Consider the following 25,014-nt stretch of genomic DNA (forward strand, 5'->3'; position numbering starts at 1 on the left):
ATATATATATATATATATATATATATATATATATATATATATATACTCGATCTAGCCAGTGGAGTTATGGCCAAACCCCACTGTAGCCTCTCCTCTAAGGGGTAGGGCCGGGCCATATCATATCGTTCATGATAATACCGGTAAAAAAAGCTTGCCCAGGAAAATAAGTGATATCATGATATGCTAATTTCATGACGCAATACGTCAAGCGCCCCGCCGTGTTAACAGAACCGAGCACGCCCAACGACCACACCGAACTGTGCACCCCTCCTTCACCTGTTAGTACTGACGTAGCGCTAATTAGTTGCACGCAATACTAGCTAGCTAAAAAGCTAAAAACAAACAATGCGCAGCTCAGCTGTCTCTCTCCATCCAGCTCTAAACTGCAGGTACAGACACCTCAACTGTCTCTCCCTCCACCCTGATATGAGCTGCCGTTGCTGGCGCATATCTCGGCTACTACCCAGCATAATTTTAGAGTAGTGAAGCTTAGGCTATGTAGAAGGTAATTCACTCAGATTTGTTAATGACCTCCATCTGTGAGCCACACCCTTATCTTACCCCGTGGCTCGCCCAACCTAGCAGCTGCAGTTGGACCGTCATCCACAGGGAAACACATTAACGATCGTTCACCTTCGTTGTAGAACTGCAATTCTTACTGATCTGGTTCGTCCCAGTTTCGATCCCTGGTCACTGCATACCTTGTGGTGTCTCTGGGCAGCACACCGTATCCCCAAAATGCCCCCCGGGTGCTTTCAATAGCTGCCCACTGTACCACCTGGTGGTGGATGGTGTTAGATATTTATCTAGACTGGTCCTGGGGTTTTTGATCTGCTCAGAGATGGGATTATAATGAAATTATGACCCGGTTCTGACTGGGTTAAACTGGGCCAGCAAGTCTAAAAGAGTCTCCCAGGGATTCAATATCCATCAAGGAATAGAGTTTATTTCTGCTTGCTACATCACGTAGAAAGGCTTTTGAAGCACCGTCTCATATTTCCTTATATGTCAATCAACCTTTATTTATACAGGTAAATCCCATTGAGCCTCGAGGACTCATTTACAAAAGAGACCTGATTTATACAAAGAAAGATGACAACAATGGACAACAGCAACAACAATAAACAGTTATAAAAAAAAGCATACTACAGTTTTTTTTTTTTTTTTTAACAAATAGGATGGCTAAAAGGAAAAGGTAACAAAACAAAAAAAACCCAGCTAGATTCCAAGACAAATGTAGAAAACTAACAACAGGAACATGTCAGCATTGGACCCTGCCAGGTGTCCAACAGATTCTTAAAGACACTTAGAGAGGTCAAGGTCAAGAGCTTCAAATCTTTTTGTAAGATGTTCCAGGAAACAGGAGCGGAATAGGAGAAGGCCCTTTTGCCTAGTTCAGTCCTCACTGAGGGAACACTGCAGGTAATAATGTCCTGAGAGCGCACTCCGTAGCTGCACTCACGCACAGACATGTAGGAGGAGATGTATGAAGGCAACAGACCAAGAAAATTCACTTAAGATCTTTGAGATCACACTTAGTCACACCCCCTCATACACTTAACAGGTTGAGCTCCCCTTCTGCGAAGGGAGGAGTCTAGGCCCTATAAATGAGTAATGACACGGAACATCTGCCCTTTCCGGTTTGTGATCGCGTCATAGACCGGAGAGGCCAGCGCTGTAAACTGTAACCTGTTCCTGCCTTGATTTTAATACAATTGGCAAAACTGAAGTCATGTTTCCTTGATTTATTGTTAGTGTGAGTTGCCGCTTCTGAGGGAGATTAGAGCCGGGGGGAGCGACGTGGGCTGGAGGCGGGTCCTTGAGTTCAAGAGGAGGCCTGATGCCCACGGCTAGCAATAGCTAGCTGCAGTGACCGGTGACCCGCAGCCAGCCCTCATCGTAACAATGGGTTAAATGCAGAGACTAATTTTGTCATTGTATGGAAACATACAGTGATGACAATGTAATGACATTATTATTATTTTAGAATTCAGGAATAGGCACCTGGTGATGAGCTGCTGAGATCACGTGAGAGCTGTGCTGCGTAAGTAACATGGCAGGATACTGCTAAACCAAACAAATACGGTTCAAATCAGGTAAAACAAGCCAATATATTAAAATCAAACATAAAAAAATATTGTTAATACTAACCTCTGCATATTGTTTCAATAAACCAAACTGGACGAGGAAACCTTGGACAGTTTGGAGAGTTACATGGACGAATGTTTTGACAACATCGTGATGGGCAAACTACAAAAAACATTGCATCCACGGCCACACCAACTCCTAAACGCATGCGTTCAGAGAGCTCAACCAGCACGTCCACATCTCCAGAGAAAAGCTTCACTGATGTCCTAGACGCTATAGAAAATAAGCTAACCAGTTTAGATGCCCGGCTGGCCCTGGTGGAGGTCCTCCACAAGGAGTTCTAAGCACTGAGGGAGTCTCTGTAGTTCATCCAAGCTTAGGTAGCGTCGCTCGCTGCTGAGAACCAAACTCTGAGGGGTAAAGTCAAAGAACTCACGGAGAAGATGACGCAGCAGACCGGAGAAAACAAAAAAATGAAGGAATCCATTCTGAACATTCAAGCTCGGAGCATGCGTGACAATCTTGTCTTCTCTGGGATCCCAGAACGAGCAGAGGAGGATGCCGAAGTTACGATTCGTGAGTTTATCCAACACAAGCTGAAACTCACAAGTGAGACGGTAAAAAACACAATATTCCATCGTGTTCACAGGCTTGGAGGAAAGAAGCCCCATAACAAGCGACCTCGACCAATTATCGCTAAATTTGAGCACTATAAACAAAAAGAGCAGGTCAGAAGTCAGGGCAGAGAGCTGCGTGGGACGGACTTCAGTGTGAATGATCGATTTCCAAAAGAGATCCTCGATCGGAGGCGCGTTTTGTTTCCAATCAGGAAGAAATACATGCCTGAGGGCGTCAGAGCTAAGGTGGCTGTAGATAAACTTTATGTTAATGGTCAGCTGATTAGAAAACGGGACATCACTCCATGGCTTTATTAAAAGGAACAACATGTTAGTTAATCAAATCAGGCCCACAGGTGAGCTAAGTTCAGTCCACCAATGGGTTCACTTTTTTTTAAACAAAACTAGAGTTTTAACTATAAAACAAAGTAACTTAATGATAAGAACTACTAGATATATGACCCCTGAGCGCTTGGCTTTCAGTAACTGTGCCCCACTGGGCAGTTTAGTTGAATAGTCCTGGTCTAACGTTTGTAACACTGTAGGTAAAGTAACTGTCATTTGTAAATAAAATGTAAAGCACAGCTCGGTAAGGTGTCTGCACTGGTGAAGGTGAACAGTGTCACGGCTATTTTTTAGGCCCGAGCAGCGAAGCGCTGCGAAGGCCTATTGTAATCGTTCTGTTCAGGCCCAAGCTGCAATTTTTTCCGCCAAATGAATTGGCGTTTTGGGGGCCATAACATATCCCAAAAGTCACCAAATTTGGCGGACGCATTAGGAATAGTGAAAAATTATGTCTTTTAAGGGCGTGACAAAAATTGCAACAGAAACGGCTCAAGAACGCTGAAACTCAGTGAACAGCTGTATCTTCTCAGGACCTATGAAAAAGTCTCTTGGAGCCCTGGTCCAAAACCACCAGGAAGTCACCCATTTTGGGTCAAATTGTCATTTTGGGGCGTTTCTAATTGCGAATTTTAACGAACTCCTAGGAATTTGGAAAGATTGCCTTCAAACATGGTTGATATGCAATTAAGACATCAGAGTAAAAGTTATCTAAAGCTTGCGTTTTCATATATGTTAAAGGGGTGTGGCCAGGCCTCAAAGTTATCAAAAGTCACCAAATTTAGTGGACGCATCAGGACTGGTGAAAAATTATGTATTTTAAGGGCGTGGCAAAAATCGCAACAGAAATGGATCCAGAATGCCACCTAGAATTTTTCAAAATACCCTCTGCATTAACCTTAGTTAATCATAGAAACATGAAATTTGGTATGCTTGTCCAATTCCCCAAGATGCACAGAAAACCATCTGGCACCAACGTTGTACGATAAAAAGGAAGGCGGCCGTTATGGAATGCCAGCCCAATTTTCACACCTTTTTGGCGGTTTACAGCCTCCGCATTTGAATGAACTCCTCCTAAGGATTTCTCTCAATCGGTTTCAAACTTTGCCATTTTGGTCAAAAGGCATGGGGGACACAAAATTATCCAAATGGTTCGTTTCGGAGCATGCTGAAGGGGCGGGGCCAGACCTCAAAGTTAGACAGCTCGCCATGAAAAACGAAACGCTAATAGCTCCTACACGAAAACTGTCTGAGACATCAAACCTTCAGTGATTGATCCACATCCAGTACCCTGCAAGATTGAATGGTCAAATCGTGACATCACTTAAGCCACGCCCCCTGACAACAGGAAATGTAAAGTTTTACGTTGAACTGTCCCGATCAAAATGATAGTGTATCCAGTGACCGAAGACATGTTGGTGTAACTTGCTTTCCAACACTGACAGTTTGGGGTGGAGCATGTGGGCGTCGCAACGTGGCGAAGTAAGACTTAATGCCGTCGCCATACTTTCAGCTCTACATTCCACAGATTTGAACCCAGGTTCACCAAAATCAGTAGGATTGATCATTATCCACCCCTTGAACAGGAATCTATGATAATTGCCCAATAGCCTCCACAGCACCCCCTAGAATATTTTAAAACCTCAGCCCCAAGCCATTTTTGGACCGATAATTCTGAAACTTAGCGAACATCTGTATCTTTTCAGGACCTATAAAAATGTCTCTTGGAGCCCGGGTCCAAACGCAACAGGAAGTCGGCCATTTTGGGTCAAAGGGTTATTTTTGGGCGTTTTTAATGACGAATTTTAACAAACTCCTCCTAGGGATTTTGAGTGATTGCCTTCAAACTTGGTTAATATGCCCTTAAGACATTGGGGAGTAAATGTTATCAAAAGCTTTCGGTTTTGTTTATGTTAAAGGGGCGTGGCCAGGCCTCAAAGTTGCGCTTCACGCCATAAATTTACAAACGCTATAACTTTCACATTGAATGACCGAAATGCACCGAACTTGGCATGACTCATCCCTGTTGGATACCCGATGATCCACTTGGTCATATTTTGACATCATCAAAGCCCCGCCCCCTCAGAACAGGAAGTCCCTTTTTTTACTTGGAATGCTCCCTCTTTGACAACATTGACCTAATCAAGATGATCCTGTGTTAGACAACAGATAATATGGTCTGACTTGACTTAAAGTGCAAATCGTTTTTGGTTGAGGATGTGGGCGTGGCGGCGTGGCAAATTAAGAAGTGACGCCAATGCAATAGGTTTGGCTCTAAATTGCACAGATTTCAGCCGAGGTGCACCAAAATCACTATGATAGATCATTATCCGCTACTTGAACAGGTATCCATGATAAGTAGCCAATAGCCTCCACAGCGCCCCCTACATTATTCCTACAGTTATAGATCAGTGATACAACATCCGATCTGTACCAGATTTATTTTGCGTAATCAGTGAGGACTTTTAGACACATTGATATTGTGGTTTAACATAAGACTCTAGTGTGCCCCCTAGATTATTCCAACGTTTAAATCTCAATGATACATCATCCTATCTGCACAAGATTTTTGGTGCGTAATCTGTGAGCATTTCTAGACACATTAGTATTGTTTAACATTTGACTCAAGTGTGCCCCCTAGATTATTCCAAAAGTTATATATCAGTGATACATCATCCGATCGGAACCAGATTTTTTGTGCATAATCAGTGAACACATCTAGACACACTGATATTGTGGTTTAACATATGATAATTTTGGCTAACTCTCCCATTACAATATGTGGGTGCTACAGACCTCCCTCAGCATCTGCTGATTCTATCGCTAATCTGTCTGATGTTTTATCTAAATATTTGTCTCATGAGTTTATATTAATGGGGGATCTGAACTTAGATTGGTTAAGTGAGAAATCTTCAATTTTTAAACAGTCATGTGACACACTGAACCTCACCCAGCTTATTGATAGCCCTACTAGGATCAATTCAGCAAAAACAGGCAATGATACACTGATTGACATTATTTTAACAAATACTCCTTACAAGTATACAGCCATAGGAGTTTTTCCGAATGATATCAGTGATCATTGCTGCATTGCATGTGTGAGAAACACAAAAATGTCAAAATCAAAAAGTCGAATTGTCAAAAAACGTTACTTTAAACATTTCTCAGAGCAAGCCTTTCTTCACGATTTAGCTCTGGTGAACTGGCAACAAATAACTTTAATACCTTTTGTTGATGATGCTGCCATCTTTTTCCAAGAAAAATTCATTTCGATAATAAATAAACATGCTCCATTTAAAAAACTTAGAATAAAAAATAGAGATAGTCCCTGGTTCACAAAGGATTTGGCAGATTTGTTACATGAGCGAAATAAACAATGGTCAGTTGCAAGAAAAACCAAGTCTGAATCCGATTGGCAGCGCTTTCGTGAACTTAGAAATAAAAGCACTTCATTTATTAGAAAATCTAAATCCAGCTATTATTTAAACCTAACCACAGATAACTTTAATGATCACTCCAAGTTTTGGAAGACAATTAAAAGGTTACAAAATAAGCAAGCTTCCAACCTCCCTCAGAAATTGAAGCATAATGATTCTTTGATTACTGATAAAAAGGACATGTCAAATTTATTTAATAATTACTTCAAAAAGGCTGGTCACATCTTTGATTCAACACAGGCTGCTCATCAATCACCTGAATCATCTGTAAATAAATCCAATATATCTATTCCTAACTCTGATCCCAACTTTAGCTTTACACCTTTGCTATTGTCAGATGTTTTGCAAGCTTTGCAAACATTAGACCTTCAGAAATCTGCAGGGCCTGATGGACTTGATCCTTTTTTCCTTAAATTAGCTGCTCCAATTATTGCACAACCCGTGACTGACATTTTTAATTTGTCATTAGCTTCAAATACATTTCCTGCTTTGTGGAAACAGGCTTTTGTTATTCCTTTACTTAAATCTGGTGATCCCACAGACATGAACAATTACAGACCAATTTCTAATCTTTCAGTTCTGGCAAAAGTTTTTGAGTCATTGGTGTCTGTCCAGCTCAAACAGTTACTACAAACTCACAACATTTTAAACAATTTCCAGTCTGGCTTCAGAGCAGGACAAAGTACAATTACAACAACCTTAAAAGTTATAGATGATTTTAAAACAGCGCTTGGAAGTAAGCATGCTTGTTTAGCATTGTTTATTGATCTATCTAAGGCGTTTGACACCGTGGACCACTGTCACCTAATCAATATCATACAAAAACTTGGTTTTAATACAAACATGGTTAGTTGGTTTAACAGCTACCTAACTAAACGCATACAGTTTGTTCGATTCGGTTCAGTTTTGTCAGATGCGGTCACACTGAACAAGGGGGTGCCACAAGGGTCTATTTTAGGGCCCTTACTCTTTTTACTCTATATTAATCAAATCTGCGATCAACTTAAATTCTCCTCTTACCATATGTATGCAGATGATACAGTTCTATATTCATCAGCACCCTCTCTAGATGCAGTACAGTCAAATCTTCAGACAGATTTCAACTTCTTACAGAAAGCTCTCTGTGATTCAAAATTGGTCTTGAATGCTAACAAAACCAAAATAATGTTGTTTTCCCATAATTCTGTGTTAACCATCCCTACTATCAAAACTCTGAATGGCCATGTCATAGAACTTGTAGACACATATAAATATCTTGGTATTTGGCTGGATAAAGATCTTAATTTTAAACATCACATTGCATATCTAACAAAAAAGCTAAAATTTACTCTGTGTTTTGTACAGACTGAAATCATGTTTTTCTACTTCTTCTCGTAAGCGGCTTGTAACAAGTTTGTTTTTATCACAGTTGGACTATGGAGACACAGTCTATAGATTTACCTCTCCCACTACCTTAGCTAAATTGGACCCTATTTACCATGCTGCTCTGAGGTATATAACAGGTTCATCCTTTAGGACTCATCATTGTACTCTATACACCCTTGCTGGACTTACTTCTCTCAATGTTCGAAGAATGAAGCATTGGTATATTTTCATATACAAAGCCATTTTAGGAAAATTACCATCATATATCTGCTCCAATTTCATTACACTACAGAATACACACAGTCTCAGGGCCAGTAGCTGGCTGAGGTTTAAGGTACCCTTTGTACGCACAGAGTCAGCAAAGATGAGTTTGTCCTATTTCGGCCCGTGGTCTTGGAATGATCTGCAACTTAAGTTGAGGTTAGAGTCTATTATTCCATTAGCTAGTTTTAAACAAAAATTGTCTGAGGTTTTAGTAAAATCTTGTACCTGTAATGTTTAACTGTTTTGTGATTTTCTTAACTTACATTGTATTTTATGTTTTATTGATGTATGTTTCTTTTACTTATATTTTATTTTTAATGCATTGATACTGTTTTTAAGACTGTTGCTATATGTGTATATAGCCCAGGACATCCTTGTAAAAGAGATTGATGATCTCAATGGATTTCTTCCTGGTAAAATAAAGGTTTAATTAAAAAAAATTAATTAAAGATTTTTGGTGCGTAATCTGTGAGCATTTCTAGACACATTAGTATTGTTTAACATTTGACTCAAGTGTGCCCCCTAGATTATTCCAAAAGTTATATATCAGTGATACATCATCCGATCGGAACCAGATTTTTTGTGCATAATCAGTGAACACATCTAGACACACTGATATTGTGGTTTAACATATGATTCAAGTGCGCCCCATATTATTTAATCAGTTATATCTCAGTGATACATCATCTGATCTAGACCAGATTTTTTTGTGCTTCATGAGTGAGCACTTGTAGACACACTGGCATTGTTGTTTCATGACTTGACTTAAGCTCGGCCCACTCAGAGAAGAAAATTATGATTATTGGGTGATCCTTCCGGCTTGGCACTGTACAAGATATAAGACTGAAACCGTATTCGCTAACTGTTGATTACAACATATGACATGTTGAAAAGCCTAAAGGAAGTCCTTTACATTCGCAACAAAACAGGAAGTGGCAATAACTCATGTCTGGAAGGTCGGATTTTAGCCAAACTTGTAAAGCTTGCAACCGGACTCATACTGATATGGGCGGAAGGTGATTGCAAATATTCGTCATATGCGCACCCTGGTGGACACGTGCGTGAATGGCACGAGAGCGTTTGCGATGGCGACTGGGAGGCATTGCTGGAGCTCCCACGGTCGCAGGTGATGTCAAAGGTTTGGCGAATGCGAACCCTGGTGAACGAGCATGGGACGGGCGCGAGAGTGTTCGCAATGGCGACCGGGTGGAGTAGCTAGAGCTCATGCAGTCGCCATAAGGCCAGAGTGGCGCTTTGCTGCGAGGGCCTTCAATGCTGCTTGCAGCTTTAATTTTATTGGGATCCGTTTGTCTGTGCTGCAGTTGTAGCAGTAACACTCAAATAAATTATTTAAAAAAAACATACATTTTGATTTCCGGATTTATTTATTTTTAATTATGTCTCTCACAGTGGACATGCACTTAAGATGAAAATGTCAGACCCCTCCATGATTTCTAAGTGGAAGAACTTGCAAAGTCGCAGGGACTTCAAACACTTATTTTCCTCACTGTATATGAAATAAAAATGAACACAAAACAGAACAATATTCAAACTTTCATTGATGAATTGTATCCTGACTTCTCCTAAAACATTGCAGTTGTTGTTTGTATCCTTCTGCTGTATCCTTGGGTGTCTGTTCCTTCTTGGCCCCGATGGTCTTCCAAGTTGGGCATCGGATCTTCTCCAAACTGTTCTCCACCAATCTGGCCACCATCAACCTAAATCCTCCTTCCGCCTTGTCCTTAGTCACCTCCTCAGCCATGTTGTAGAACCGCGTTTCACCCTTCTAGAACACGTGCAAGAAATGGCGTATGGAACTGTATATTCTTCTCTCGCAGAACTCTTTTTGCCTCCATATATTCCTTCCATTTCTTCAGCACTTCAGGAGCATAATCATCATCCAGAAACACTTTCTTCTCCTGATACACAAATCCCTTCTTCTGCCATACATTCTTTATAATCTCTTCTTTTACTCTGAAGCCCAAAAACTTTATCACAATAGATCTCGGTGGTGATTCCAGGGAGGACAGATTTGTGACAGAGCCTGATGGGCTCATTTTATCTGGAAGGGAAAGGACGGTGGCAGCGCTAGTTTTTCTCTCAAAAGTTTCTCTATAAAATCTTTCATTGATCCAGTGCCGTCCGGTGCCGGTGTAGTGCCCTACACTAGACCATGATTACATCAAAATGAAAGATGCATATAAAGCCATACCCCGCCCCTACCTCGGACTCTCTGATCACATATCAATCCTTCTGGCTCCTGCTTACCTGCCCCCGCTGAGACGCTTCAGATCGACACAAAGACGATTAAAGGGGTTGGTAAGAAACAGTAACTCTATTTTAAAGGACTGCTTTTAACACACAGACTGGCAAGTATTCTGAAAAGCTGCTGTCAAGGAGGGAGGGGCGCTAGACTTGGAAGAATATGCATCCTCAGTCCTGTGTTACATTTCAAAGTGTACTGATGATGTCACCACCTTCAAGAATGTAAAAAGCTATCTGAACCAAAAGCCCTGGCTGAATACAACGGTACGCACCCTACTGAGGGACAATGGGGCAATGCCTTCAGGTCTGGCAATTCACAGGAGCTGAAGAAGACAAGGTTAGAGCTGTATGCTGGCATTAAAAGGGCCAAAGCAGCATAAGTACAGAAGCTCCAGGGACAAAATGGCTCCTCACAAAATACACAGAAAATGTGGAAGGACATTAAGTACATAACGGATTATAAAAGCAGAGGTGTACAATGCCCTAGGAATCTATCATTGCCTGATGCTCTCAACAGATTCTATACATGGTTTGAGGACCTTAACAGACCACCTAGCACCAGACTCACCTTATCACAAGAAGAAGAGTTCCTCAGCATGACCTCAGCAGAAGTAAGGAGTACTTTCAGGAGGATCAATCCTCACAAGGCAACTGGCCCGGACAACAGACCGGGGAAGGTGCTGAAAGACTGTGCTGATCAGCTCTGCGAAGTACTGGCCGATATATTTAACTCTTCCCTCACACTGGCAACAGTTCTCACCTGCCTCAAGACTGTCACAATTATCCCAGTTCCAAAGAACACTACAGTAACTGGACTGAATGATTATCGGCTGGTAGCCCTACCCTGATAGTCGCTAAATGCTTTTAAAAACTAGTCATGACCCACATCAAACTTAACATCAACATCGACGTGGACCCTTACCAGTATGCATACCGCAAAAATCGATTAAAAGAGGAAGCCATCTCATCTGTGATCTACACTGCTCTCACCCACTTGGAACAGAAAGACTCCTACGTCCGTATGCTCTTTTTTCCATTCATTCAACCTTTATTTAAACAGATAAGTCACATTGATCCTCGAAAACCATTTAAAGTGAGACATGTTTGGACAGACAATAAAAAGTGGTGGAAAATACACAGGGTTTGGAGACAAAAAAATTCCTAACATGCTTTTAACCTCTGTTTGAAGGTCAACAGCGTGATAATGAAAAAAAATCTCGAACACTAGAACATAATAACGCTGACATTACGCGGGGGGATGCAAGGGCGGTGAGCATGTCCAGAGACAACACACAGAAGCACTACAGAGTTCAGATAAAATTACTCCATTCAAATCGTTCCTTCTGGCGAGATCCGTACACACTTGGACTCGGGCGGTGCCTAGAACGACAAAAGACGAATCCAAAGAGTCCTAAAATTATGACAGAATCTTTATTCAGCTGGGCCCCTCTGAAAAGTCCATGGAAATTCCTCAGTAGGAGGGGAAGGCGGGGGTAGAGCATCAAGTTTACAAAACTTCCAGGCGGGTTGAGATAAGATGGCCTATCAAGGCCAGTCAGAGAGCCGAATTCAGATAAGCACGATTGTTTTGGGGACAGGCAGAACTTTGACATCTACCTTGAGTCTGTGTCGGTCCACTCGGTTCCAAAACGTCCAAATTACATGGCCATACCAATGGACTGTGCCTGAGAATAATCCCCGAGATCTGATCCATTCTGCCAAAAGCATGAGTCTGGGTGGCAAGGCACAAACCAAGCCATCATATAAGGCAGGAAGCCTGACCAAGTCTATTTGCTGCCGATGACTTCCTTGATTGTTGATAGACCAGGAACCGGCCAAATCCAAAAAGCAGGAATCAGTTATCATAAATCCAATTATAAATGCGTCCTTAAAAGCCACAGATGACAGCAGAGATAGACAAGTTTGGCATGGAGGCTGCACAGCTGCAGAAAGAAAAGCCTTGCAGAGAGTGGTGAAGGCTGCACAGAAGTCTATTGGAGTCAGTCTACCCACCATCACAGACATCTACACCTCCAGATGTAGGAAGAGGGCCGCCTGCATCATAAAAGACCCCACTCACCCAGCACACACACTTTTGCCCCGCTCCCCTCAGGCAGAAGGTTGAGGAGCATTAAGTACAGAACCACCAGGCTGAGGAACAGCTTCTACCCTGAGACTGTTAGACTCATGAATCTCTAACCAGGAAAAATCACTGTGAAATTACTGTATTTTTTGCTGTATAAGTCACAGTTTTGTGCCAAATTTCCATGCCCTGCGACTTATATGGCTAAGCGACGTATTTATGGATTTTTTCCCATATTTTTAAACCAATTTGTGGCTGAGATATGACCATTTCCATTCACTCTGACTGAAAATAATGGAGCAGTACCATCTACGACCACTAGGGGCGCTAGAAGGCCCTCTAGGCTTTTGACAACTACCAATATACCTGTAGGTGTACCCCATTATTTGTTTATTCCAGACCCGCTAAAATCCCATCAGCCCGCGTCAAAAACGTCACATTGAGTAGGAGGAAAGAGAGGACAACACAACAACAATAGAGAAAATGTCACCAAAGAGACATTCATATTCTACTGAGTTCAAGCTGCAGGTGATAGTTTGCAGCTGAACACAGGAACAGTGCAGCAGATCGCAGGTTCTGGGTGAGCAAAAAGCTTGTTAGAGACTAGAGGAAAACGAAGGTCACCCTAACAGCCATGAAGCGGTCAAAGAGGGCAAACCACGGGAGTAAGGCGAGGTGGCCAGCTCTAGAGGAAAAGGTGAAGACGTGGGTGCTGGAGGAGTGAGCTTCTAGCATAGGGCTGTCGACAGTGCAGCTACGTCTCCACGCCATGCAGTTGCCAAGGAGCTGGACATTGCAGAGTTTGCGGGTGGACCGTTGTGGTGTTTCAGGTTCATGCGCCGGAACGTCTCTCCATCAGAGCGCGGACCTCCATGTGCCAAAAGCTGCAGCCTGATTTTACAGAAAAGATGGAGAGTTTCCGCACCTTTGTGGACAGGCAGGTGAACGAGCACAGCATCTCGCCTGACCACATTATTAATATGGATGAAGTTCCATTAACTTTTGATATTCCCATGGGACGGAGTGTGGCGTAGAAAAGGGAAAAAAGCGTGACCATCCTCACCACGGGTCACGAAAAGTCCCACTTCACCGTGGTGCTGGCATGCTGCGCAGATGGTTCAAAGCTGTCATCCATGGTGATGTAGGGATTGGTCTGTTTCATGGGTTTAGCCCCATACTGTTATGTTTTTTGTCTTATGTCCTTCTTCTCAGTTTCTGTTTTCTATAGGGTTTGTGTTTTCCTAGTGTATGCTTCCATTTAGTGTTGTGTGTCTGTTCCTGCACTCCCTGGTTTGTCATTTTCCCTTTCATGTGGTTCAGCTGTGTGTCCTCACAGGTGTTTTGTCTCGTTTGTCACTATATATACGTCTGTGTCTCTGTGTTAGTCATTCGTCCTGGCATTGCTTCCTGTCACCCTGGTCCTCTGCGTTTCCTACAGATTATGCAAGTTTGCTGCCCCGTCAGCTGTTGTTTTGTTATAATTAATAAATTATTTTATTCATCTCCTGAGTCTTGGATTGTCTGCCTGCACCCCTGGGTTTACCTTCACCAACCAACATTACGACAGAATGCCAGGACCAAACATAAACCCAGCAGGCAGCCAGTTCATGGCAAATCTTTCAGATGAGGACTACCAGCAGTTGGAGAAGACAATCCAACAATATGTGGACACTGTGGCTACCTCCAATGATCTGGAGGAAAGGTGAGTAGTCACAGAGGACATAATTAATGAGTATTTTCGTCTCCCTGGACTGTGTGACTCTCCGGGCATGATGGAGTTCTTGGACAAACTACTGAGAGAGAGTAGCAGGCTGGAGTCCCGCCGCCTACAGTCAGCTGCTTTGTCCACTTACAGTTCCAGCCCTTCATGTGAGTCACCTGGAGGATCTGTGCCTCTCCATGCCTCTGTTCAAGAAGTGCCCATCATCAAGTGGAACGGGTTCCAGACCGAACGTGTCCAGAGGCAGCAAAGTTGCAGCCCTGAGCTGGAGATCCTTCTGTCGCCCCTCCTAGTGGAAGAAGAAGAAAGGAGGGCACAACTCGGGGAGAGTCACCTCACACAGACACCCTGGTCCCTGTACCAGACATCTGAGGGTGACATTGAATCCAAAGAGGAGATTGGGTTCGCTTCTGATCCTTGTTCACACTCCCACCGGCGTAGAAGTCGAGGGCAGAAAAGGATCAGAAGTGCGGAAATCCAGATCCTTCCGCCATCCGAGTCCCCACAAATACAGTCTGAGGAGATGGGGAGAATTTCTAAGGTGAGGGTTTACCTGAACCCTTGCTTGCCTACAGAGAGCCCCGAGCCTGCACACATCTCCAGTGTCTCCAGCGTCTTCAGTGGCCTCGATGTCCACAGAGGGTCCCAGGTCCGCCGAAGACTCGACGTCCACAGAGGGTCCCCGATCTGCCAACGCCTTGACATCCACAGAGTGTCCTCGGTCCGCCAATGCCTCAACGTCCACAGAGGGTCCTCGGTTCACCGATGCCTCGATGTCCACAGTGGGTCCCCGGTCTGCTGACGCCTTGACATCCACAGAGGGCCCCTGGTCCGCAGACTCCTCAATTCCTCCTGAGATCTCTACGTCTCCTGAGGTCTCTACGTCTCCTGCGGCGCCTGAGGTCTCTACATCTCCTGCAGCGCCAGTGGTCTCTACACCTCTTGCAGTCCCAGTGGTCTCTGTCTCCTGTGGTCCCAGTGGTCTCTACGTCTCCTGAGGTCCCAGTGGTCTTTACGTCTCCTGATGTCCCAGTGGTCTCTACGTCTCCTGAGGTCCCAGTGGTCTCTACGTCTCCTGAGGTCCCAGTGGTCTCTACATCTCCTGTGGAGCCTGTGGTCTCTTCATCTCCTGCGGCACGAGTGGTCTCTTCACCTCGCCTCGGTTCATTGTCTTGTCCAGGCGCATTGCCTTGGTCCTTTGCATCACCTCGTCCAGGCACATCGCCTTGGCCCTTCGTATCGCCTCGTCCAGGCACATCGCCTTGGCCCTTCGCATCGCCTCGTCCAGGCACATTGCCTTGGCCCTTCATACTGCCTCGTCCAGGCACATCGCCTTGGCCCTTTGCATCGCCTCGTCCAGGCTCCTCGCCTTGGCCCTTTGCATCGCCTCGTTCAGGCTCCTCGCCTTGGCCCTTCGCATCGCCTTGGCCCCTCGCCTCGCATTGGCCCTTCGCATCGCCTTGGCCCCTCGTCTCGCCTCATCCAGGCACCTCACCTTGGCCCCACGCCTCGCCTTGGCCCCACACCTCGCCTTGGTCCTTCACATCGCCTCATCCAGGCGCCTCGCCTTGGCCCCATGCCTCGCCTGGGCCATTTGCCTCACCTTGGCCCTTGGCTTGAACTGCTCCAGCAAGATGGACGGTCTTCCAGCCGCCCGCCTGGACTTTTTGTGTTTTCTTTTGTGTGTACCTAGTCCCCCTCTTTTGTTCCCTTGTGCCCTCCGTCCTGTTTCCCCCCTTCTCCCACCCAAGTTTTTGGGGAGTGGGTTTCTGGAGGACGTCTGGAGACGTCCATTAAGAGGGAGGTACTGTAGGGATTGGTCTGTTTCATGGGTTTAGCCCCATATTGTTATGTTTTTTGTCTTATGTCCTTCTTCTCAGTTTCTGTTTTCTATAGGGTTTGCGTTTTCCTAGTGTATGCTTCCATTTAGTGTTGTGTGTCTGTTCCTGCACTCCCTGGTTTCCTGGTTTGTCATTTTCCCTGATGTGGTTCAGCTGTGTGTCCTCACAGGTGTTTTGTCTCGTTTGTCACTGTATACAAGTCTGTGTCTCTGTGTTAGTCCTTCGTCCTGGCATTGCTTTCTGTCACCCTGGTCCTCTGCGTTTCCTACAGATTATGTAAGTTTGCTGCCCCGTCACCATTTTTTTCATCTCCTGAGTCTTGGATTGTCTGCCTGCACCCCTGGGTTTACTTTCACCAACCAACATTACGACAGGTGATTTTTAAGCGTAAAATCGTGCCGAAGAGAGCACAGCTTCACGGCTACAGGACGGATGCGCCATGCGACGGATGCGCCATGCGACGGATGCGCCACGCGACGGATGCGCCACGCGACGGATGCGCTACGCGACGGATGCGCCACGCGACGGATGCGCCACGCGACGGATGCGCCACGCGACGTTCCAGCAGGTCCTCGGCTGGATCGATAAAGCATGGACCTCAGTCACCAAAAAAACGATCCAGTCAGGTTTTAGAAAGGCTGGGATGTTATCTAGGGCTGGAGCTGCAGCTAGAGCTGACGCGGAGGAGGACTCCGATAGAGGAAGAGGAGGAAGCGCTACATCACCTACCTCATGAGTTGGCAGAACTCTTCGCCAGCAACACAGAGGATGAAGAATTCAATGGGTTTGAATAAAAAAAAAAAAAAGGTGTTTCTGTCATCATTATGAGCGGGTGAGAGTGTAGTAATTTTAAAGCCGCTTTATTTCGTCGGCTTCATTTTGCCATGTTTTGACCGTCAAAGTGCATTTATTAAGCAAAAGTTCAACTGAGACATACCTTTACTATAATTTCGAGGAAACAAATAAATGTTTTCAGGTGGTTATCTTGTTAAATTTTTAAGAAATGCAGAGGCTCGTATAGCTGCGCTTGCCTGCTTCGCAGCAAATCAGCAGCAGGTGACACTGGGTGAAGCTGGGTGAAGTGAAACATTTTTTTTTTGAAAATGAGCTGATTTGACCATTAAAATGCATTTATTAAGGAAAAGTTCAACTGAGACACACCTTTACTATAATGTCAAGCAAACAAATATTTTTTCAGGTGGATTTCTTGTTAAATTTTAAAGAAATGCAGCGGCTCGTCTGGCTTTGCGTGCCCGCTTCGCAGCACCAAGGCAGCAAAACAATTTTTTGAAATTCAGCTTATTTGATCATTAGGTGCATTTACTAAGGAAAAGTTTAACTGAGACCACCTTTGCTATAACGTCGATCAAACAAATAATTGTTTTTAAGTGTTAATTTTGGTAAAGTCCTCCCGTGCACGCTCCTGCGACCGCCATTTGGCAGCCAATCCATTTTAGGCACAACACCGGCCCATATTTCAGGGTTGTCAGCGGTGATGCGTAACGTACGTGACGTGTCAACGATGAAGCATTATAGATGCGACTTATGCAGCGAAGCAACATATTTATGGATTTTTCCACTTTCTTGAACATAATTGGACTGATGCGACTGATGCGACTTGAACGGCGATGCGACATTTATGGCGGAAAGTATGGTGGGCAACAATGGAAAACATCTTGTTCCCTCTCATGGAGAGAGTTTGGCTGGAAGAATATCGTAAGATATTTCATAGCACCAGCACGAAGAAAATACCAAGATACAAGATGTTGGAGGAAATGTGGAGAAGATAGAGCTAATTACTTCCATATGTTTTGGGATTGCTCATGTATCATACCCTATTTGCAGGATTTAAAGAATTGTATGGATAAAGTTTTGAGGATGAGTATTCCTTTCAATTTTGATGTTTTATACATGGGTAAAGGGATGGGAAGGTTAACAAGATCAGCAGATAAATATATTTATGCGATCATGTTGGTGGCTAGCAAAAAAGCTATTACTAGGAAATGCCTGAAGGCAGAGGCCCCTTAAAAGGGAAGATTGGGTTCACGTAATGCATAATATTTATATGATTGAGAGACTGACAATTTCCATTAGATTAGAATCTGGTAAACTTAAGAATTACTAGAAAAATTGGCTGGATCTTAAATCACCACTGAGATCAGATTTTGTTGACTAATATTGGGGGTTTGGGAGTACCCTTACAGTACTACACAATGTAAATAGTTTGATTACAGGTATTTTTCAATGAGAAAAGATTTAAAACTGAGAAGATCTGGGGAAGAAGAACAGACAGGAAAACCTAATATTTGTATTGAAAGTGTTTGGGCAGGTTAAGGAATATAAAGGATAGCAAAGTTGTTTTGTCCAAAACATGTAAGGGGGTGTGTGACTTCTCTTGGTGAATCTACATAGGACATTGGAAAAAGTGTAAAGTTTGGATGTATACAGTATATGCAGATTGTCTGCAGTTAAAACAGACACAAACCAAGTGTGGCACAACATCAGCTGGCTCAGCAGTTTTCTGATTCAGTTCAAAACTTGTGACTTTATATAAAGCATATGGTACTCTTTAAATGACAGTCATTATCAGTAAGCCTGCTCTATATAATGTTTTCCCTACCATTATCCAAGGAGGACGCCCCACCCAATCAACAGAAATGAGCGCAGAAATGTCCTTCACCCAACTATTACAACTATCCCCCCACCTGTTGACAACTTCTGGCACTGACGTAACACTAAGCTAGCAGCATGCAATACAGACGCTCTAGCCAAAAAGTTAAAGTTACATACGTAGTGCTCCGCTTCTTTCACACATCCCCCCCAACCGATTGATAACTACCGGCACTGATATAGCGCGCAACACCAACATGCTCCCCCCATGACCAAAAAAATACACCTTTTACCTGGGTAAGGCACAGAGAGCAAGGTAAAATCTGCATAGCGTTGGGCCTTGTCCACCTTCTCAGAAGACGTAACACTGCAAGACAAGAGACAAATCAAAAAACAATAAAGCAACAACTCAACCAGAATATGGGTTTTTATTTTGTTCACAACTATTTTTTTTTTTCTTCACTGGCCCTGGAACAAGGTGCACGCTTTTTCTTCCCTCTCCCTGTTCTCCTCCTGCTTTTTTGTTCTCTGTCTGTGCATCGGAGCTCCTATGTTTACACATCTTCCCAAATGAAAACTACTGGTTTGGATCTGACCAAGTGGACTTTCGACGCAAATGACAAATCTTTTCAACAAAGCAACAGGGTCCTGGAGAACTCTCATATCTGCTCAGACAACACGCAGGCGGCTAGATATATCTCTGGGGAAGTGGAATGTGATGTGTCTACCTCTGCTGTCAATCGAGGACGCCGAAACTGCATATAATTGGATTTATGGTAACAGGTTTCCTGTTTTTGGAATTGTCTGGTTCCTGGTTTATTAAGACACAAAAAAGACGGCTGCAGCTAATTTGGCCCTTGTCAGGCTGCTGTTTATGTGAAGGTTTGGTTCGTGCTTTGAGGACTTAAAATCAACTGATTTACAAGCTAAACCATAAGATGGAAGTGATTTGAATCAAAGGCCACCCGCGGCTTTGGGACTCGACAGCATGAAACGACCTTGAAGAGGCTTGTAAGCATAGACAAGTACAATGCACGCTAATCTGGCCATTTTGGATCTTGAAAGTATCAGTAAGACTCAAGGCAGATAAGAAAAATAGTCTGCCTGAATAAATCAACAATTGTGGATTATCTGAATCGGACTCCCTGGTTGGCCTCGAAATAGGCCGGCTTATCAATTTGTCTTGGGAAATGTGTAAACTAAGGAAGAGCTTTGTCTATCACAACCACCCCCCACACCTTCTGTGGAGGCTTATCAGAACTGTGTCGGCTGACCATCATCTTATCAGGACAATGGACTATCCCCTTTCACACAATAGTTCTACAATATGAATACAAAGAGGAGTTTCTTTAGGTGTTTTCAGTCATTCAAACATGATCAATTCTGCAATGATGTGATCGAGCAGTGAGGATATCTTTGTGAAAAAGTGTGAGGAAAAAAGGAAAATTATTAGTTGAAGTCCTGCATGAAAGACAAACGCTGGTTACGTATTGTAACCCCAGACTCTATGAGTGTAAATGTAGCCTTCGAAAAGCAGTCGCTATTGGGTTTACCTGCACGCAGCACATTGAACACTGAAAACTCCTAGTCCACGCCCACCTGCTGTGTGGGCCCCACCCGGTCCGTTATAACGTTATAAATTGCATCTGGACCGGAGATCGACTCCCAAAGTCATACTCTTTTACGTCAGCCATTTGAGAGTCAGTGAGGCCCAATTTTTAAAGGGCTAGGCTTACACTCATAGAATCAATCAACCTTTATTTAGACAGGTAAATCCCATTGAGCCTCGAGGACTCATTTACAAGAGAGACCTGATTTCAACAAAGAAAGATGACAACAATGGACAACAGCAACAACAATAAACAATTATAAAAAGTCATACTACAGGTTTTTATTTTTTTTTTTACAAATAGGATGGTTAAAAGGAAAAGGTAACAAAACAAAAAACAAACAAAAAAAAAAGCAGCTAGATTCCAAGGCGAATGTAGAAAACTAAAAACAGGAACATGTCTGCATTGGTCGATCTGGGGTTACAATACGTAACCAACGTTCTATTTCGTGTAAGCTATGCCTTTTAAAAGCTGTCGCTATTGGGCTTAAAGGGCGGCGCAGGATATGGTCCTTGCCTCACTGGGTCTATCCGAGAACCATAAAAAAACACCCTGATATCCGCCTAAACTTCATCAGGATATTCATTCTTTATTCAAGCGTAATTACGCACCATTGATCCATGTACCTGGTGCGTATTGAATTACAAGCGTGCAGCCTCTGTGCCTGATCTTAGCTGAAGGAATGTTTATTCATATCAGACAACAGAGGAATAAGAGAAGGAAAATTTTACAATGAGGAAGAATTAATTTTCCTGTTTGAACGAGTAATCGTAGAAAACGTCCACTAATAATGACAGAGCAAGGCTGTGTTGTTTTATTGTTGTTGTTTTTATTTATTTTATTTTGTTGTGTGATTGTGAAAAATCACTCTGACATAACTCTGAGAACCGAATGTGTCATTGAAGAGCTGAAGACATCTAGTAAATAAAACGGATGAAAGGGGTCGGTGATGACCATGAAGCTGCAGAGCAGATGTTCTGCACAGACACCCCTCTGTGCAGAGCTGTGGAGGTAGAAATCCCTCTGGTGGAATGAGCCCTGAGTCCTTCAGGTGGTTGAAGGCCAGAAGAACTATAGGCTTGTGATATAGTTTCACATAACCAATGTGACAGATGCTGGGAAGATAAAGGCTGACCCTGTGATCGTTCCCTGAAATGCACAAACAATTGATCAGATTTACACATCGCGGCTGTGCGTGTCACATAACACCTGAGCGTGTGTACTGGACAGAGCAGGTGAAATTGTTCCTCCGTTGTAGTTTTATGGGAAGGGGGACAGAACCCGTCCAGCGTAATGACTCTGGACCTGAACAAACTTGTTATGCTTTTGAGTATAAAAGCAGGATTTGGTCGGAGTTCTGCTGAACTTCCGTCTCCTTGAATTCTGAGACAAGAAGGAGCGACGGACAGACCTGACAAGTCGCTCACTCTTTTAGCTGATGTCAGAGCTAATAACAAGGCTGTTTTGAGCGACAGATACTTCAAAAGTATCTGGTCCAGGGGCTCAAACAGATTTTTAGTTAGTGCAATGAGAACGAAGACTAAATCCCACTGTTGTACCAGGGTGTGCGTTACTGGCCTGAGCCGGCGCGCACCTTTCAGAACACGTTTTGTTAAAGGGTGATTGAAAACTGTTCTATTGTTGAAACCTTGATGACAGGAGGAGAGTGTTGCAGCATAAGTTTTAATTGTGCAGAAAGCTAAATTTCTGTCCAATAGCAGCTGCAGGTAGGATAAAATGCAGCCCAGGGGACATGAAGTCAGGTCCACCTCCTTTTCTAGGCACCATCGCTGAAAAGCAGCCCATTTAGAAGCGTAAACAGCCATAGTGGATTTTGTGCGTGCCCCCTGGATGGTACATATTACATCTTTGGAAAACCCAAATTTTTCTAAGCGTTCTCGTTCAGCGGCCAGACACAATAGGGGGGCTCCTGATTGCTCCTCCTGCCTGCAGGAGTGCATCCTCTCTCCATGGCAACTTCCACGGTTGACCCGTCATCTGTTGCAGAACCGGGAACCATGAGGCGTTCATGCGCTCTGGGGCGATCAGAATAATTTTCAGATTATCCTCTCTCACCCTCTCCAACAGTGCTGATATCAGGGGAACTGGAGGGAAGGCATAAATCAGCATATTTGGCCACAGTTTGTGTGCAAACGCGTTCACTCTCTGTGGCGGAGCATCCCGTGGATTTAGGGAGAAGAACAGGGCACATTGAGAGTTCTCCCGGGTGGCCACCAGGTCCACTTCTGCTCTCCCGAACCTGTTCCAGATTCGCGAGATTAGATCTGGATGAAGAGACCAATCCCTGTCCAGAGGGCCTCCTCTCAACATAATATCTGCTCTTCTGATTAGAACACCTGGGATGTAAACTGCTCTGATCGAACGTAAGTGTGTGCGCGCCCAGCAGAGCAGTTTCCTGGCTGCATTTAGCAGCTGAGCTGAAAACACGCCCCTTAGTGATTTATGTATGCCGCTGCGGTTCTGTTGTCTGTGAGGATCATCATGTGATGACCCTGAATCAGTGGGACAAAATGTCTGAGTACTTGTTTTTATTGTGAGAAGTTCTAAAACATTCATGTGACAAGACATGCCGGCCGGCTATGCAACTCCTATCGTTTGTGACAGGCAGCTCCCTCCCCAGCTGGAGAGGGACGCGTCTATGAACACCGACATGAATGACGTCACTTTGCCCAGGGGAACTCCCTCTGACAGGTTCAGGGAATTCCCCCAGTGGCTCAGCTCCGCTCCCACAGATGGAGGAATGGTGATCAGGCACCGTTTGTGATGTACAGGGTCAACTTTCAATCGATTGAACCATCATTGCAGGCGGCGCATAAACAATAACTCCATCGGCACCAAAACATGAGCCGCTGACATCATTCCTAGTAGTCTCATGACTGTCAGCGCTGTTACTGTTCTGAGGGGCCGGACAATCTGAAGCAATGACCTCAGGGATTCCCTCCTTTGTTCTGACAGGACAGCTGTCATGTTCACTGAGTTTAGATTCACTCCCAGGAATGTAATTCGCTGAGACGGAATTATAGAGCTCTTCTCCCAGTTTATTGAGGAATGTAATTCGCAGAGATGGAATTATAGAGCTCTTCTCCCAATTTATTGTGAATCCCAGATGCGACAGATGATTCACTAAAACAACTGTTTGTGTCTCTGCCTCTTTTCTGGACCGAGATAACAGCAGGAGGTCATCCAGATAAAACAGGATTTTTTTTCCCTCTCATTCGAAGCGGCTAGAGGGCTGCCTCCACACATTTTGAGAACGTGCATGGGGCGAGCGCGTATCCAAATGGCAGACGGTTGTACTGAAAACAGGCCACCCGGAAGGAAAAACTGAGGAATTTCCTGTGTTTATTTATTATCGGAATGTGGAAGTATGCATCTTTCAGATCTATGGACACAAACCAATCCCCTTGTGTCACGTATTCGAAAACATGTTTCACCGTCAGCATGTGAAAGGGTCGTTCCATACTAAATTTGTTGAAGGCAGACAGGCCCAGAATTGGTCTGAGGGCTCCCGACTTCGTCGGAACCAGGAAGTACCGGGAGTAAAAACTGGCTTCCTCCTCTCCTGGGGGAACTCTGGAAATCAAGTATTTTTCCAGAAGCTCCATCAGCACTGATTGGAGGATTATGCCCTGTTCTGGAGATGTTAGATGGGTTTCTAACATTCCGTTGATTTTTGGTGGTGTTCTCACAAACTGCAGAGTGTAACCATGTAACGATGCAACCATTTGTTCAAGCTGCATGTTTCCTGCCACGCTGCGTTGCACTCTGAAAGTGGGAGCGCGTGGATGTTTTGTCTCGTAAGGGAGAACAATAATTAAGCCTCTACCACCATCGTATCCTGGGGGGCGGCTTCGCCAACACTGACCCATGGGAGGCTGGCATGAAAAGGGCCGTTTATCAGTTCCTATGTAATGGTTCTTACAATGTTCCCCAGCCGTGCCTCGATGGGGAGAAGAACCGGCGTTAGTGGGTGAACAAAGCAAGCGACGCTTCAGTGGAGGTTCACCTTCAGCGCTCACTTCTGTCGGCTGGTCAGGAAAAAGAGACAGGTAACCCCTGCACAAAGCTCTCGCTTTAACTGCAGGCTCTGTTTTTTTTTACCTGAGTGTGCGGGGACAGGAAGGTCTCTGTGTTTTGGGCATTAACATTTTGTTAAACATCTTACCATTGTGTTTTCTGACAGCTAGCCTCAGCGCTCGCCTCCTCTAACAGGCGAGGAGCCGGGGCTGGTGGGTGGATGGAGGAGTCGTTGAGCACAGCTGTTTTATCTCCTGTTTGTGTGTCATTACAACAAAACTGCTTTACTTTTTGTTTACCTTTGAATAGTTGCCTCAGGCTAACCTTTTCATTAATTGTGGAGGATGTGCTTACAAAAAACGGAACAGATGAATTCAGCCTGTCTGAATGAAAAACTCCGCTATTTGATAAATGTTTTTTTATTTTTCACTTTAAAACCCCTGCTCATCTCAGCAAACACACCACTCAAACCATCATTTTTTGTACTGCCTCCTCCGCGTGTCCTACATCTGATTCGGCCACGGGCCAGTCTGTTGCCGACCTCTGCCTCGGAGAGTCCCAGATCTTTGTTGCTTCTGGGACGCTTGTCCTCTGGGGAAGGCTGGTGGGGGGCCCACAGAAAAGAGTTGCAGCGGCTTTGGAACGTCTCTGCTGCTGGCGCTGGAACCTGCTCCGTTCCCTCCAGCAGTCAGGTGGCTGAGCAGGGCGGGAATCTGCTCGGGTAAGAGCAGCGA

General features: G+C 44.3%; 1 protein-coding gene across 1 annotated transcript in view; it reads right to left on the bottom strand.

Annotated features, from left to right (window-relative positions):
- Positions 1 to 25,014, bottom strand: part of mtmr14 (myotubularin related protein 14) — a gene marked incomplete in the record, with an annotated part of 111,488 nt that overhangs the window by 23,075 nt on the left and 63,399 nt on the right. The window contains 1 exon segment of the mRNA XM_037679066.1: positions 18,926 to 18,999. Within this exon segment, the coding sequence (XP_037534994.1) occupies positions 18,926 to 18,999 (74 nt within the window).

The sequence above is a fragment of the Nematolebias whitei genome, chromosome 7, assembly GCF_014905685.2.
Source record: "Nematolebias whitei isolate Nwh7 chromosome 7, NemWhi1, whole genome shotgun sequence".
Taxonomy (NCBI): domain Eukaryota; kingdom Metazoa; phylum Chordata; class Actinopteri; order Cyprinodontiformes; family Rivulidae; genus Nematolebias; species Nematolebias whitei.